This window comes from Eumetopias jubatus, unplaced genomic scaffold (assembly GCF_037043125.1).
Source record: "Eumetopias jubatus isolate StellerSeaLion01/CBP00866 unplaced genomic scaffold, mEumJub1_p1.0 scaffold_2, whole genome shotgun sequence".
Taxonomy (NCBI): domain Eukaryota; kingdom Metazoa; phylum Chordata; class Mammalia; order Carnivora; family Otariidae; genus Eumetopias; species Eumetopias jubatus.
Genome location: NW_028274808.1, coordinates 114,427,875 through 114,444,744, shown reverse-complemented (window position 1 = coordinate 114,444,744; position 16,870 = coordinate 114,427,875). Strand labels below are relative to the sequence as shown.

Below are 16,870 nucleotides of genomic sequence, written 5' to 3'. Positions count from 1 at the left end.
CGAGGGATGTTCTCTATTGGGGCAAAAAAAAGACTTATAAGGCCCATAAAATTAAAAATTCTAGCATCCTCAAAAATCTCCTATGGAATTAAGTCTTAACTCAGCAACCAAACGTTAACAACTGCACAACCTAGCCCCACCCTACCCATTCAAACTTATCTCCACTCCTCAATAAAAATTCTCCAGAGTAGGAGTGCCCGGGTAGCTCAGTCAGTTAAATGTTCAACTATTGGTTTTGGCCAAGGTCATGATCTCAGGGTGAGGAGATTGAGTCCTGCGGGTTCGTTCTTGGCATGCTCAGCAGGAAGTCCGCTTGAAGAGTCTCTCCCTCTGCCCCTCCCCCCCATTCGCTCTCCCTGGACCTCTCCCCCCCCTCAAATAAATAAATAAAAATCTAAAAAAAAAAAAAAAAATCTCCCGAGTAAACAGGTTTCCTCGTTGTTCCTGGAGTAAAAATAATATTCTTTTTCCCAGCCCTTATTCATTCAGTCCCTCTCTGACTCACAAATCTGAGCACATTTCTCCTCCATAAACCCTCTCCAAACACCCAGGAGAAACTAACCTCTGCCCTAAATTGCGATAAAACGCGTCTTACACCACTCACTGTGGTGTGATATTCATCACCTGGCAAATGCCACTTAGAAGCCCAACCAGGCCATGAGCAACTGAAAGGCAAGCACGGAGTCCCTCATTTTTTATCTTCTCCAAGAGCAGCACAAGTCTCTACAAAGAACACACATCTATTTGGCAAAAGTTAATAAATTTATGGATGGTATAACTGAAAGTATCTGTAAATACCCTAATTTAGCCAACCTTATTTCCCTAACTAGGAAATACTTCAAGGTACAGGAACAATACTAAGTTACATGGTAGCGGTTTCACCGCACCTTCAAATTATCTTCGTTACTCCTCGAAACAGCCCAGAGAAGTGCACACTATTACACCCTTGTTAATTCAGCTAAGGTTTAAAGACACAGAGTGTTTTTCCTCAAGAGCACTGAGCTACTAAATGGCAAAGCTGGAACCAGCGACCAGTAGTCCAATGCTCTTTCCAATGTTGTAATTCACCTTTTACTTCATTCCCTCCTTATCACATAAGGTTAAAAGGAGAAAGGAATCAGATGAGAATCCTTGGTAACAACAGATATGGTAAATTCACGACTTCAAAGGAGCATTTGCCTGAAATGGCTTTTGTTTCTTTGACCCATCAAGGGTAATGATGATTTGCAAGGTTGCATTTAAAATTAAACCTCATGATCCTATCACACTGTGAAATAAAAACCCATCTAAACTTAAAACCACTTCCTTTCCTGACTCCGAAGTTGGACACCCCCTTCCCCTCCCCCTCTCCCCACTGCAATCTGCTCTACACTTACAAAATCTTAAGGCTGTTGATCATCAAATTAAGGAAGGAAGCAACCTTCTGAGGGCACAGCACTTGACCATCAAATCCAACTGGCAGTTCTTGTTAAACGTTATAAACCATTAGTCTTCCCATACCTTACTGTCTCCAGAAATCGAGTCCTTAAGACTCCATGTTATTTGTTAGACATTCCAATTTAATACCGAGCGACAAAGAACCTCAGTTCAGATCAGTCTCAACTCATGAATGGCCACATTGTTGGGTACTCTCCCTTCACACTGAAACTCAGAAATGGAAAGACGTGGAGATGGATCCAAACCTGGGCTAAGTGTACTGGCAGAGCCAAGAAAAACTAGAACGCACCGAATGCGCCCGCCTTCGCCTCCTCCGCAGACCTTCAGGCCACTTCAAGGGATGCGGGCAGCATCCCCCGTCAGGGGTGCACGCTTCAGCAGCCGCCAGCTCACTCCCAAAAGATTCTCTTCCAGGTCTCTTCTGAGCCGAGGAGCTGGGGAAGAGGGCATTCTTCCCCCCCAGAAGGTGGGTCGGACCGCACACCGCGCCCAGCCAGAGTCCCCAGCCGCGCCAGCCCAGACGCCCCCCCACCCCACAACACCGCCCCAGCTGGGAGGCACCGCGGCCTCGGGTACCATCCCCGAGCTCCAGGGAGGATGCAGAGGAGGCGGGAAGGAAGCAGCGGCTCCGGAACGAGCTGCAGCCATAGCCTCCCAGAGCCTCCTTCGCTCCTCTGCCCCGACTCACCCAGTTCTGCGCAGTATTGCTCAGCTTGACTTTCTTGCACAGACTCCCAGGGACCTCCATAGCCGCAGAGTGCGCTCGGGTGCCGGGATCCTCAGCTCCAGGAGGGTAACAGGAGGAGAGGCCGGAGGGGGCGGGACGGGAAGGCGGGGCCTCCTCGCGCTGGGGTTGGCGCGCGCTTACGTACGCACGCGCTCGTCCTCGAGCCTCCTGCGTGGCGCGTCGGCCGCGCCTCCGAAATGGGTCTGGAGCGGAGGTATGTGGGGAGGGGCGAAGCGGCGGGCGCGAACCTTAGGCCGGAGTTGGGGGCGGGGCTTTGGCGCTCGGAACGCGCGCGACGCTCCTCCCTCTTGATTCTGAGGAAGGGGCGGGGCCTGGGAAGGTAGTCGTGGAAGTTTCCTGGCTTCTCCCCATCTCGCCCTCTTGTGCTGCGCAGGCGCTGAGGCTGGAAACGAGTCCCAGGCGCGTGCCGCCCACGGAAGGGCAAGGGAGATGCCTGCCTCTTGGCTCTTAGCGTGCTTGGCTCCCTTGCAGCTGATGCTGGTTGGGAGAAGACATTGATGTAGTCTCTTGCCCCTGTGCCTTTTCCTCAAGCCTGGCCACCTGTCTCCTGTCTGCCCCATCTGTATCTTTGTCACCCTGGCCACCCTTTACCCACCTGGCCGCATTTAAAAAAGGGATTTTACAGCCTCGCAAAGGGAAGAAATGATTTACCGGACAGCTCATTCGCCACACGTTCCTCTTGATGGCTTTAAAATTCTGGTCGGCGGGGCGCCTGGGTGGCTCAGATGGTTAAGCATATGCCTTCAGCTCAGGTCATGATCCCAGGGTCCTAGTATCGAGTCCCGCATCAGGCTCACTGCTCCTTGGGAGCCTACTTCTCCCTCTGCTTCTCTCTCTCTCTCTCTCTACCTCTGTCTCTCATGAATAAATAAATAAAATCTTTAAAAAAAAAATTCTGCTCGGCGGCGCACTTCAAAAAACAGTCAATGCCCCATCCTTGGTCATCAGTGATTAGCATCTTGACTGGGATTCGTGGTTATCTGCAAGGTGCCTCCTTCCCCACTTGGGAGACCTCTCTTCATATCAGATTTCTGTCCAGTAATTCTTACCGGGTAGGCCAAAAGGGCCCCTATATTATTAGCTTTTCCAGGAATTCTTAGAGGACTGAAACCCAGGCTTAGGGAAGGCTGCTGGTTACCACAGGGTAGAATGCCCACCTGTGCAGGACATTTTCAAATTTACCTGATTATTACAAGGCTAGTTCATAGGAAAATGGGCTGGGGTATGGGGGAGCTTCCACCGCGAGTTCTTGCCCCCCTCCCATTACTCTTAAGGACTTTTCCATAGCTTACCTCTGGCACAAAAATAGTTGTTAGAAGTTCTCAGTAACCCAGTACTCTCCACCTCCCATCCTCCAGGCTCCCTTCCACCTCCCCGCCCCCCCCCGCCGCGCCCCCACACACACACCATTTTCAATCACTAAGACCTGAAGCTATTGCTTCTTAATAGCTAGCAAATCAGTTCTCTATTTCCCCCACTGTTACTGTCTTTTATTAGGCCTTGCCCATATCCAAGATGAATCACAACTAATACCCTTAACTAGGCATCCTCCCACCTGTGCAGCTGCTGCCCACACCCCTGTCACATACACCATTCTTGAATTGCTGTCCGAGTGGTACTTCTAAAATGGAAATCTGACTTTGTTTACTTGACCATGTAAAATGTCAGTGGTTCCCTATAGCTCTTTCTAGGGGATGTTCAATTTGAAGTCTGTATATAGAACTGAATTTCAATATAATTCTCAATTCTGCCAGTAACAGGAATGAACTTGAAGTTCAAATGAGAACACAGCACCACATATGGAATCATCCATTTTTCCAACGAGTCCTACAAAATGATATTTAGAGGAAAATGATATAAAGACATCACAACCTGGGCTTCTAGTTGTGCTTATTGTTTCTCAGTCCATATTTCTGAGATTTTCCAATGAAAGACATTTTTAGGGTTAAAATATATTATGAGTTTACTTTGATAGTCTCAGTTCAAATTCATGATTCCAAGCATCAGTCATACGAATGAGCCTGTAACATCTCGTCAAACCAGAAACAAGGAAATTATCAAAGAACACTAGAATTAAACAACAACAAAAACCACAGGACTATGTCAAAAAGACTCAGAAGTCAACTTCAAGAAGTTTTCTCACATCAAAGATGGCATAATTAGATTAGAGCAACAAAGAGATAATAACTATAAGGTATTGACACAAAATATGTTTAAATGTAGATGTCGATACGCTGATAATGATGATAATTAAAAGAGAACTCATTGACATCTTTGGAGGATGCTAGGGAGCCAACTCATGATTTTGAAAATTGATAAATAAAGGGAAAGAATTAAACATTTACCCTGCCTTCTCTGCATTAACTGTAAGTCAGGTAATGAAAAAATTGATGAGAGGGGCACATGGGTGGTGCAGTCGGTTAAGCATTAACTCTTGGTTTCGGCTTGGGTCGTGATCTTAGGGTCTTGAAATCAAGCCCCATGTCAGGCTCTGTGCTGAGCACGGATTCATTGAGATTCTGTCTCCCTCTCCCTCTGCCCCTCATGCACTCTCTCTCTCTCTAAAATAGATAAATCTTTTTAAAACATTGATGAGAGGAAGTTCTCCTTGTAGAAATATAGCTTAATAAATGAAGAAGGAGATAGAGGATTATGACATCACCATTTTTACCTTCTAATGAAATAATGGATAAAGATAATGATGTTCATGGCAACTAACATCATGAAAATAAAGAACATCAGAACTTTTTTGCCTCCTGTAGTATTAATGCCCCCTTGCAATCAAACCTGATCCTAATCAAGCTTTCAGGCCTAATTACCAGTTTACAGTTAAGGCAGAGGAAAGAGGAAGGTGTAAAACCACCATAAATGCAAGTAACCAAATCCAAACTGTGGAAAACCCTACATCATAATGACCTGATTCTTAAATAATTCAATTAAAGGGAAAAAAAAAACAAATAAAGAACTGAAAATTAAAAGAAAACCCAAGATCACTATAAAGCAATTAAAATATATGGAATTTGGGGTGCCTGGGTGGCTCAGTTAAGCATCTGCCTTCAGCTCAGGTCATGATCCCAGGGTCCTGGGATTGAGCCCGGTGTTGGCTCTCTGCTCAGCGGGGAGCCTGCTTCTCCCTCTCCTCCTCACTCGTGCTCTCTCTTGCTGTCTCTGTCACTCTCTCTGTCTCTCTCAAATAAATAAAAATCTTAAAAAATAATTAATTATATAATTAAATAAAATAAATGGAGTTTATTTGACCACTGACTCACATAGAGAAGAATTTTTAATGTATATAGCAAGAGAGGAAATTTGAAGAGTCCCTGGATTCTTGATATTAAAGCTTACATTTTTTGGTGATAATAGCTTTGTTGTTATATTTTTTAAGGAGTAATTTTAAAGCTACATGTTGAAGGATTTATCGATGAAATGGCAATGCCGTAAGTATTCAGAACCAAAATGGGGCTCTTGGAAATTAAACACAAGATAGCAGGAGTGGAAGAAAAGGTGAATATATCTCACAGAATGCAGAGCAAAAATCCCCTAAAATAGAAATAGAATTTTTAAAAGAAAGAACAGTCCAGGAAACCCAACATCCAAATATTAGGAATTCCAGAAAGAGAAAAATCAGAGGAAGAAATAACCAAGGAAATTATTCAACAAAATATCCTAGAAGTGAAAGACTTGAGTCTTTCCCTGACTGTCCAGCTCAATGGATAAAAATTGAACATACAAAGCATAGCACTGTTGTTTGGAAACCCTACCAGCTTCCAAGGAGAAGGAGAGTTCAAAAACAAAGAATCAGGAATGAAAATGAATTGAGAGTACCAAGAAAAACACTGAAAGCTAGAAGACAAATAGAACAATACCTTCAGAGTTCCAAAAGAAAATAATTTCCAACCTAGAATTTGGAGTTATATACCTTTCTCAAGGAAATAGTGGAAGATATGCTCCACTTAAATGGAAAAAGGGAGACATGGCATTCAGAGAACAGAAGTTTCCACACAGGAGACTGCCCAAAGGGAATTCCCAGGTTGATGGTGAAGGAAGATCTGGGGATGACAGCCATGTACTGGGTCTAGAGGATACTCAGTCAGGAGGCTCTCCAAGGAGTCAGAAGGCCCTTGGAGAGTCTTGTTCAGGAAGACAAAATTAATAGAGCTTCTGATGGAAATGATCAATACTGAAAATGATTCAGACAACTGAAAAGGAGTTTGGGGGTATATTAGTGATAACTACTTAGAAATGTAAGTCATCAAAAAGGACACATTTATCACACCCTTTTTTTCCCATTGGATTTTATTTATTTATTTCTCAGAGAGAACGGCAGACAGAGGGAAAAGCAGGCTCCCCGCTAAGCAAGGAGCCCAATGCAGAACTCGATCCCAGGACCCTGGGATCATGACCTGAGCTGAAGTCAGACGCTCAACTGACTGAGCCAACCAGGCATCCCTATCACACCCTTTCCATACAAACTGTATTTCAGGGTAATCAAATAGTTGATGAAGAACAGTTTATACTGATAAAATTTTAACTAATAAATGCAGAAAGAACATTAGCATTTTAAAATCACCATTTTTGATGGGTAGTAAGGAGGGCACTTGTTATGATGAGCACTGGGTGTTATATGTAAGTGATGAATCATTGAATTCTACTGCAGAAACCAATCTTGCACTTTATCTTAACTACCTAAAATTTAAATTATGAAAGAAAGAGAAAAGAAAAAAGAAATAAAAATCACCATTTTAAACACCTGATGAGGTAATTAATATAGGCAATAATCATTAGTGTCTGCTAAAAGTATTCAGTGAAAGATAGTGTGATGGTTAATTTTGTGTATCAACCTGAATGGGTGACAGGGTGTCCAGATATATGGTTAAACATTATACTGGGTAAGTCTGTGAGGGTGCTGCTGGATGAGATTAACATTTGAATCAGTAGACTAAGTAGATTGCTCTCTCTAATGTGGGTGGGCCTCATTCAGTCAGTTGAAGATGTAATTAGAACAAAAAATGACTCTTCTGCAAGTAAGAGAGAACTCCTGCTTTACTTTGAGCTAAGACATTGGTCTTTTCCTGCCTTCAGACTCGAACTGAAACATTGGTCTCTTGGGAGTCATGCCTGCTATCTTTCAGACTGGAACTTAGGCCATCAGCTCTTCTGATTCTCAGGCTTTGGGGCTTGGAGTGGAACTGTACCATCTGCTCTCCTGGGTCTCCAGCTTGCTGACTACAGATCTTGAGACTTCTCAGCCTCCATGATCACGTGAGCTATTTCCTTATAATAAATCTCCATCTATCTATACTATTGGTTCTATTTCTCTGGAAAACTCTGACTAATACAGGTAGGAAAGGGAATTTTATAATGGAGGGATCAGGCTGATACCACCTGCACCCGTTTAATCAATTTTAGCATCTTCTAAAACTGGGATACCAGATATCATGACCCTAAAATGTGATATAATAAGAAATACTCAGCACTAATTGTCTTAATTTGTGTTGTTCAAGAAGCAGGGGGCATGGAAGGAAGGATTTGAGTACAAGTCATTTATATGGGAGGTGAGCCCAGGAAACACCATTAGTAAAGGGGGAACATGATATAGGAACATGAAGGCAGTCAATAAAGCAGCCATTGTGGGTAACTGGAGCTTAATCCCACTGAGTAACTCCGAGGAACGGTGTTGAATACATGTTTCAAAATATATTACCTGAGAGGAGAGAGCTGGTGTATTTATACCACTCCCTTCCGTCATTCTTCAAGGACTACTCCTAGGAAGTGGAGTGTTCATTCCATGGTAATTTTGGATTGCAGTGCACTAAGTAGAGAGGGCACTTGTCCCAAAGAAAGCCTTCATGCAAAGAAATGGAGGTGTATTCACAAGTGGAAGTCAGGATGGTATGTTCCACAATAGTAAAGGCTGAGAGGATGTGCATGCAGCACCAGAAGTGTTGGCTATAACCACTTATGAAATAATCTTTAGAAGAAAAAAAAAACAGCAAGGGCATATGTCTCTACTCTTTCTTTTTTCACATAAGAAGTTTCTTATTTTTAAGAAGAGAAAAAACAATAAAGAACTCCACAAAGAAAACCACACACACACATAAGGAAAGAAAAGAAAAGAAAAAAAAAAAAAGAAACTATCTTCAGGGTAAAACTATCATGGTGGAAAGGAAGGATGGTAATAGTTTTACTACATGGCTCAGCTCTAAATCACACATACCTGGTCATAGTAATGTAAACACATGCACGTATGTGCGTGGTGGTGACAGAAGAAGAAAGGGGGATAAATCTTCATTTTCCAAGGTGAGAAACCAATAGATATTGCCTAAAACATAAAGACCAAGAGTAGCGATACACCTATTAGTTCAAGGTATGGAGCTATGTACCAAGAGATTTACCTGAAAGACTTTAGAGTGGTTGCCTCTAGGGAGGGGAAACTGGGGGAGGAGATGAAAATGACCAGGGATTTGCTCTTTGTCTTAAAATTCCTTATAGAATCATTTGAGTCTAAACTATTTGGATATATAATTTTGACACAGACATACGAAAAACTTTTTTAAAAGACTGAATTAAGGTCAAATGAAGTGAGCATGTGGGAACAACCCTTAAGATGTTTGGCTTAGGGGCGCCTGGGTGGCTCAATCAGTTGGGCATCTGCCTTCTGCTCAGGTCATGATCCCAGCGTCCTGGAATCGAGTCCCACATCGGGCTCCTTGCTCAGCGGGAAGTCTGCTTCTCCCTCTCCCTCTGCTGCTCCCCCTGCTTGTGCTCTCTCTCTCTCTCTCTCAAATAAATAAATAAAATCTTAAAAAAAAAAAGATGTTGGCTGAAAAAAAAGGGCAGAGAAATGAGACAGAGCTGAAGAACAATACAGAATCAAGGTAGGATATTTGAAAAAGAAAGGATAAACTAGAGCAAATTATATGCTGATGAGAATGACCCAACAGAAAGCAAAGGTAATTAACTGATGGATGGAGGTCCTTGAGGGTTGGAATCCAAGGCACAAGTGAAGGTAGGCCTTTGACGCGGAGTAGGTAATCCCTGCAAAATAAAGTGAAAAGAGGAGATAGGCACAGATGCCAGCCCATTTGTATAGGAGGTGGGAAAATGAGAGACTTTCTACCGAGGGTCTTTATTTTCTCATGTAAGTATGAGGCAGAGCCATTAATGAGAGAGGACCATACTTTGAGAACTACCGCCCTAAATAATGAATGGGCGTCCCTAGATATCTGAGAAACTTACCCCCATAACATATTGTACATTCCAACAGTCATCACAACTGAAAAGAGCAAATTAAATATTTTAGGCTAAACCAAGGAGCTATAAAAATTAGGAAACCCAGAGCAAAGTGTATCTTAACCCTTTCAGGAACACAGGTATTCTCGGGAAGAGGGTGATAGTTATGTAAAAGTTTGGTAATAGCATGTCGTAAGCCACTCACCTGGGTAGCAGCAGAGCATCCGTCTCAGAAGATGGTCTGGGATGGACAGAACTGAACAGCTGCTGCACAAGCCAGAGGTAATGTGCACGAGGATCCCATTCACCCTCCACCCTCACTATTGTTAGTTCAAGCCCCACCAACCGAGAAACTGGTGGGACGACTTGGAGGCAAGCAGGGATATTTTATTTCTATCTGGAAATCCTTCCTCCTACTCGCCTCAAGTCTCTGGGCCTGCCAGAAGCTGGTTTGTAGAGAAAATCACCCTCTGGTCAAGGCAGTTACATTTCTTCACATTTTGCATATGTGGAGAAAATACATGAGGGTATCTAAAGATATATTTTCTCCAGCAGGGGGATCTGACTGAATAAAGAACAAGAGAAATAGGACTGAAAAAAATCCTTGAAACATCACCAATTTCATCCGAAGCATTTCCCTGGTGGTTATTGCCATTTTTTACCTTAGAAAAAAAGCCCCCAAATAGTGAATTTCTGAAGACAGTTTACTAAAAAGGGTTATGTTTTAGAATTATGGTCTGTTCATAATTCAAAGGAGATCTTTTTCACAGTGAGTAGAAATAACTTGCTAGAATTCTAGGTTTTCTACTAATTAAAAGATTTTGGGTAAATCATATAACTTCTGGGGTGAAGCGGGGGCATCGGTTGGATAAATTTATCTCAAGGAATTCTTTCAGTTCTAAAATTATTCTAGGTTCTTAATTTAGGTGTCACCTGTACCTGAAAACAAGAATTTAATCAAATCCACAAATTATCTTTAAGCACCTTACTGGTTAAAACGTTGTGTTAATAATTTCTGTATGTTAAAGTAGCTGAGTAATAAGTAACGGGAAGCAACACCCAACACAGCATATATTCTTTTCCCTAGATTCTTTCAGCATAATTATGATGAAACTCATACATGTTGTTGTGTATATCAATAGTTTATTCTATTTTGTTGATGACTAGTATGCCATTGTACGGTGTTAGGATTTCGTTAAATTAACATTTGTTAAGTAGAGCACAGGTGCTGGATGGTAAATTGTGGCTCAACAACAGAACACAAAAGAAATAAAGAAGTTTAGAGGCACCTAGGTGGCTCAGTTGTTAAGCGTCTGCCTTGGGCTCAGGTCATGATCCCAGGGTCCTGGGATCGAGCCCCGCATCAGGCTCCCTGCTCCGCGAGAAGCCTGCTTCTCCTTCTCCCACTCCCCCTGCTTGTGGTCCCTCTCTCGCTGTCAAATAAATAAGTAAAATCTTTTAAAAAAAAAAAAAGAAGAAGAAGAAGATTATTACTCATAGGTCTTTGAGGAAGTACATGGCACACTTTGAGGGGCCACACAAGGCAGGGTGCAGGCAGAGAAAGAGGCAGGACCTGGGGCAAATGCCTTTATTAGGATCCCAAGGCGGAATGCTCTGGGGTTCCCCGGCTAAGGCCAGATTTATTAATTAAAATCAAAGAAAGCAGGATTTCTCATAAGCTCTGCAGGGGCCTCATCTTTTTTTTTTTTAAAGATTTTATTGATTCATGAGAGAGAGAGAGTACAAGCAGGGGGAGGGGCAGAGGAAGAGGGAAAAGCCGGCTCCCTCCTGAGCAGGGAGCCCAAGGAGGGGCTCGATCCCAGGACCCTAGGATCAGGACCTGAGCCGAAGGCAGACGCTTAACTGACTGAGTCACCCAGGCGCCCCTGTGGGGGTCTCATCTAAGGGGCACATAGGGGAAAGTCCTGGAAGGCAGGGGAGACTGTTGATCACAGGGCAGTTGGGGAAGTCGTATCAGGAACTTCCATTTGCATGTGACTCTGTGGGCTGTTATCTAGGGTATGTGCTTGCGTGAGGGGCTAGTGTCAGTGTAAGGTCCCTGCAGGTCCCTTGGCCAAACAAAATAGAGGCCAAGGCAGCAATACTGTGGAGTGGTTTAGTTAAACTCAAAACATGTGCATATGCCATGATTTGTTTATTGGAGTAATATCAGTTTGGGGCTCTTGCAAATAAAATTGCCATGAACATTCATATACAAGTCTTTGTGTGAGTATATGTTTTCTTCCCCACTCCCCCCACCCCCGCCCAACCCCCAGGGGAAAAAAATCTAGGTGTATCAATATCAGGGGAATGACTGGACCATATGGTAGGCATATGTTTAATTTTTTGAAAAACAGCCAAAACCATTTTCCAAAGTGGTGGTACAACTTTACACTCCTGTTAGCAGTGTATGAGAATTGTAGTTGCTCCACATTCTTGCCAACAGGTTGGTATGGTTGGTCTTTTTAAATGGTATCTCATTATAGTTTTAATTTGTACTTCCCTAATGACTAATGATGTTAAACATCTTTTCATGTGCTTATTTGCTATCTGTATATCTTCTTTGGTTAAAGGTCTGATCATATCTTTTGCTCATTTTCTCATTGAATAGTTTGTTCTCTTATTACTGAGTTTTGAAAATTCTGTATATGTTCCATCTCAAACATTTTATTTTTCATCTCTAGAAGTTCAACATGGGTCTCTTTTTATTTTATTTTATTTTATTTTTATTTATTTATTTATTGAGGGAGGGTGGGAAAGGCAGAGGGAGAGGGAGAGAAAGAATCCCAAGCAGGCTCCACGTCCAGTGCAGAGCCCAACACAGGGCTCGATCTCATGATTTGGAAATCATGACCTGAGCAGAAATAAATAGAGAGCCGGGCCCTTAACCAACTGAACCTCCCAGGTGCCCCAACATGGGTCTCTTTTTAAAAATGTGTCTTCCATGCCTCCATTTCACATAAGCAATCTTTCTCCCACCTGTTTAAATATATGTAAAATAACCATGTTAATGTCCTTATCTACTAATTCTGTTTTCTGTGTTTACATCTCTTTGTATTAATTCATTTTTCTCAGTCCAGGTTATATCTTTCTCTTTCCCTGCCCCTTTCCAGACCCCTGATATTGTGAATTTTACCTTGTTGCATATTGCATATTTTTGTAGTCCTATAGATATTTTTCAGCTTTATTCTGGGTCACAGTTAAGTTAATCAGAGATAGTTTGGTCCTTTCAAGGCCTTAGCCGATGACTAATTGTGCCCCACCACTCAGAATACCATTTTGAGTACTTTGCCCAAAGCCACAGTTTTCCACTCTGGCTGGGGGGAACACGACCTATTTTCTGCTGGTTGTGAGCTCAGGGCATTTTCCCCTTTGTTCCCTTTGTTTTTTGGGGGTTTCGTTGTTTTCTTTTGTTTTTTTGAAGATTTTATTTATTTGACAGAGACAGACACAGTGAGAGAGGGAACACAAGCAGGGGGAGTGGGAGAGCGAGAAGCAGGCTTCCCGCTGAGCAGGGAGCCGACGCGGCGCTCGATCCCAGGGTCCTGGAATCATGACCTGAGCCCAAGGCAGACGCTTAACGACTGAGCCCCCCAGGCGCCCCCCCCCGGCACCCTCCCCGCCCCCCCCCGCCCCTTGCTCCTTTTGGATGGTATTTTTCTCTGTCCTACACATTAGTTTCCTCACTGGCCTTTGCCCCAGCGTACTTTCCGCCCCTCTGGAGCTTTCTCCGTGGTAGCTCTGTCCCCTCAAGTACTTTTTCCTCTATCTCCCTGAGTCCCAGCTTCAACTTCTTCATTCCACAGGACCACAGATTTCTGCCTGGGTTCCCCTCCCTGCACTGTGGCCAGGAAACTCTCTCCAGATAGTAAGCTGAGGCAGTTGTAAGGCTTACCTCCTTGTTTCCCGGTCTCTCAGGGGTCACTGGCCTGAACTGCCTTGTATCCAATGTCGGGAAGCCATTGTTTCATTTATTATTGTAGTGGGCTTTGTTCATTGTTTCTGGTGAGCGGTTACATCCAATCACTGATACTTTATATCCCCAGAAGTAGAAGTTGCTTTTTTTATGTGGCTACTTTTAGCGTAATAACCTCTTTGTTTTTTTTTTTTTTAAGCTTCACCGTTTAACATAGATCCCTAGATGGTATAATTTAGTCTTGACAATTTAAAAAGTGTGCTATGTCCTCAAAATGATTTTATTTTTTAAAAGATTTTATTTATTTATTTGAGAGTGAGCGAGAGAAAGAACACGAGCAGGGAGGGAGAGAGAAGGGAGAGAGGGACAAGCAGACTCCCAGCTGAACAGGGAGCCCAGCATGAGGCTCGATCCCAGGACCCTGAGATCATGACCTGAGCCAAAGGCAGAAGCTTAACCAACTGAGCCACCCAAGTGCCCCCTTTAAAATGATTTTAATCTGTAAACATACTTCTTCATCATTTTCATTTCCTTATAGTGCCTCTAAAGGGGAGTAGGGTGCACCTAAGTAAATTTGGAAATAGGTGGAGTCTGAAACTAAAGGCAAAAGGAACTGCACATAAGTGCTGTGCTAGTTGATAAAGTCATTCCCATAAGGGGACAGCTTACCAATTCTGATACTGCTATGCAAGTGTAATGGAATTAAACAATTATGTAAGCGGATGGCACAAAGTAGGAGCCAAGTCTCTCACCATTGGAGTGAGAGTCAGATAAGCTGTGGGGGAGGGAGGGCAGGGAGAGGAGGTAATAGGTTTGGTAATGGATTTGAATTGGACACATTAGTAAGAACTCATGTTTAGCTTAATACAGATGCAGGTGATAATATACAGAAATATTTATAGATATGTGTATATATGTAAGTGATATACGTGTTTCTTTGCTCTGTTTGCTGAGAGGACTCAAAGGAAACAACACCCCAGTAGAGTGAGTCCAGATCTTGGTTCTAACACCATTTCCAATCAAAGGACCCAGGGTTTTGGAAGAAATGGCTGATTTTAGGACTAGTGAAGAAATATACAAGATGAGCCTGGAACATCTTGGAGTGCCCGAGTGTTTTTGAAGTACAAAAAATAAAAAACAAAAACAACAAAACAACAAAACACTGCATTCCTGTAGGTCTGACAAAGGAACACAGAAGCTCTTCTGAAAGAGCTCGCAATGGCCAAAGCTGAAAAAATTTGAGGAACAAAATAAAGTAGTATAGAATTATCACAAGTATAAAATAAATATTTGAGTCCATATTGACACATAAGTGACTGAATAAATGTACAAATGGGGAAAAGAGACAAATATCCCATGCAGAAGGATTCCAAATAATTTATGTAGATACTCAAATCGCAAGGAGAGGGAGCATAAATTTTTGCTCCTTAAATATGGGCTGGGCTCACTTCCTCTACATTATGGAAATGGAAAACAAACCATAACTTCACAGTGAAGAAACTTGACAAATCTACCTCAGACAGGTAAGCGAGATCAACATCAACAGCGATAAATCACGTTGATAGTGTGTAGTCTTGGTATGATGTGATGAACATGACACTTTACCCTGTGATCTTCCTCCAAAAAGCCATAAGCCCAGTCATATCATGAGGAAAACATCAGACAAATTCCATTAGACAGACAACCTACAAAATACCTCACCAGTATTCCTTAAAACTGCCAAGGTCACCAAGAACATGGCAAGTCTGAGAAACTGTCACAGCCAAGAGGAGCCTAAGAAGACATGACAACTAAATGTAATGTGGTGTCCTGGATGGGGTCCTGGGACAGAAAAAGAAATTAGGTAGAAATTCAAAAACTAAGGAAATCCAAATAAACCCCAGACTTTAGTTAATAATGTATCAGTATTGATTCATTAAGTGTAACAATGTTTCATACAAAGGTAAATGCTAACAATAGGGAAAACTGAGTATGGGAGTATATGCTTAATTCATGTGTAAATATAAAACTTTTTTAAAGAATAAAGACTATTTTTAAAAAAGGAATCTTGACACCAAATGCTAAATCCGCAAATTGTCCGCATCCACTGAGCCTGTCTGGACAATAGTAAGCAAGTTCTGTTTACTCCTGGCCTCTCAACTTAATTCTCCCTCCTGAAAATTGCAGCAGTGCCCACTGTTTGACTTGGTGTTCAGATGGCAGACATGTGTGTGAAGAAATCATCCTGGACATTCTGGTCCACAAGCCATGGCCAAATCCCAGTCCACAGAACTGTGAAGCATAATAAATGATGGTTGTTTTTTTTTTTTTTAAGATTTTATTTGACACAGACAGCGAGAGAGGGAACACAAGCAAGGGGATTGGGAGAGGGAGAAGCAGGCTTCCCGCTGAGCAGGGAGCCGGATGCGGGGCTTGATCCCAGGACCCTGAGACCATAACCTGAGCCAAAGGCAGACGCTTAACGACTGAGCCACCCACGCGCCCCTAAATGGTGGTTGTTTTAAGACACTGCTTTGAAGTCGTTTGTTTGAAAGGAATAGGTAAACAAAAATATATAAAAAATAATTTAAAAAATTATTGCATAAACTTAACATATTTTGCCTAAATTATGTTCATGATTACATGTGTCTGTTTCAGAAATGACCCATTTTAGAGGAAATATAGGTATTTATCTATATATCTATCTATATTTATTTATAGACCTACCTATATAGGTATTTATCACTGACCTTTTATTTTTGGAAATAATCACTTTATCAGCAAAAATTAAAAATCAAAAAAAAGGAAGTTTTGAAATATTTAATCACAGAAAAGTCCATTTAACTGTGCATACTTCCTGCAGTAAACAAAATTAAAATACTTCATACAATAAGGAACTAAGAAAAAATTGAACTTGAAACATCCATTTGTTTATAATTGGCAAATCTAATTTAAAAGCACATCTGCTCCGTTTAAGCCTGCAAATATCAATAGCAATTAGGAAATTGTAAATTCCTAACATTAAAACAAGATCCTGATTTCAGTCAGGGAATATTATCCTTTATTTCAAGCTTGGGGATACTAATTACCTACTAATTATTTACAAAGGATAAAATGTTAAACACAATCCTCTTTCCTCCTCCGCCTTTCCCCTTGCCTTCTGCTCTGCCTTCCCCTCATCCCTAATTCTTTTCTTCCTAAATGTCCAGAATACTGAGTAGGTCACACTGGCCTGAGTGTTTGTGAGGTAAGATTCGGAGAAACCCATGCATTCATTTCAAACAAGCCGCTCAGAAGGCCAGACCTTGTGTTACTATAATAGCAAGAAATCATCCCCCACTTTAGGATTTGTCGCTTTCTAGGTTGAGCAGTGTAGCCACATAAAATGCATAGGACCCTAAATCAGAGCTCTTCACGCCTTACGTAAAAGTTGTATTCTTGGCTGACTTTATTGGACACAGCCCCCAGATATTCACATGGAAATTATTCCATACAGGTATTTGAGTAAATGAAATTCACGAAAGCAGGGTTGTAGAATAAGAATTTAAATATTTAGG

The 16,870-nt window shown here is 42.1% G+C and overlaps 1 protein-coding gene across 3 annotated transcripts in view; it reads right to left on the bottom strand.

Annotated features, from left to right (window-relative positions):
* PAPSS1 (3'-phosphoadenosine 5'-phosphosulfate synthase 1) overlaps positions 1-2,275 on the bottom strand; it is a 104,318-nt gene extending 102,043 nt beyond the window's left edge. For 2 of the 3 annotated variants that reach the window (XM_028121301.2, XM_028121303.2), the window contains exons 1-2: positions 2,126-2,275; positions 1,727-1,888 (exon numbers count right to left, since the gene is read on the bottom strand). In XM_028121301.2, the coding sequence (XP_027977102.1) occupies positions 1,727-1,888; positions 2,126-2,185 (222 nt within the window). In that variant the 5' untranslated portion in view covers positions 2,186-2,275. The remainder of the gene's footprint in view (positions 1-1,726; positions 1,889-2,125) is intronic. The other variant, XM_028121302.2, reaches the window with a different exon arrangement.
* Between the last annotated feature and the right edge of the window lie 14,595 nt (positions 2,276-16,870).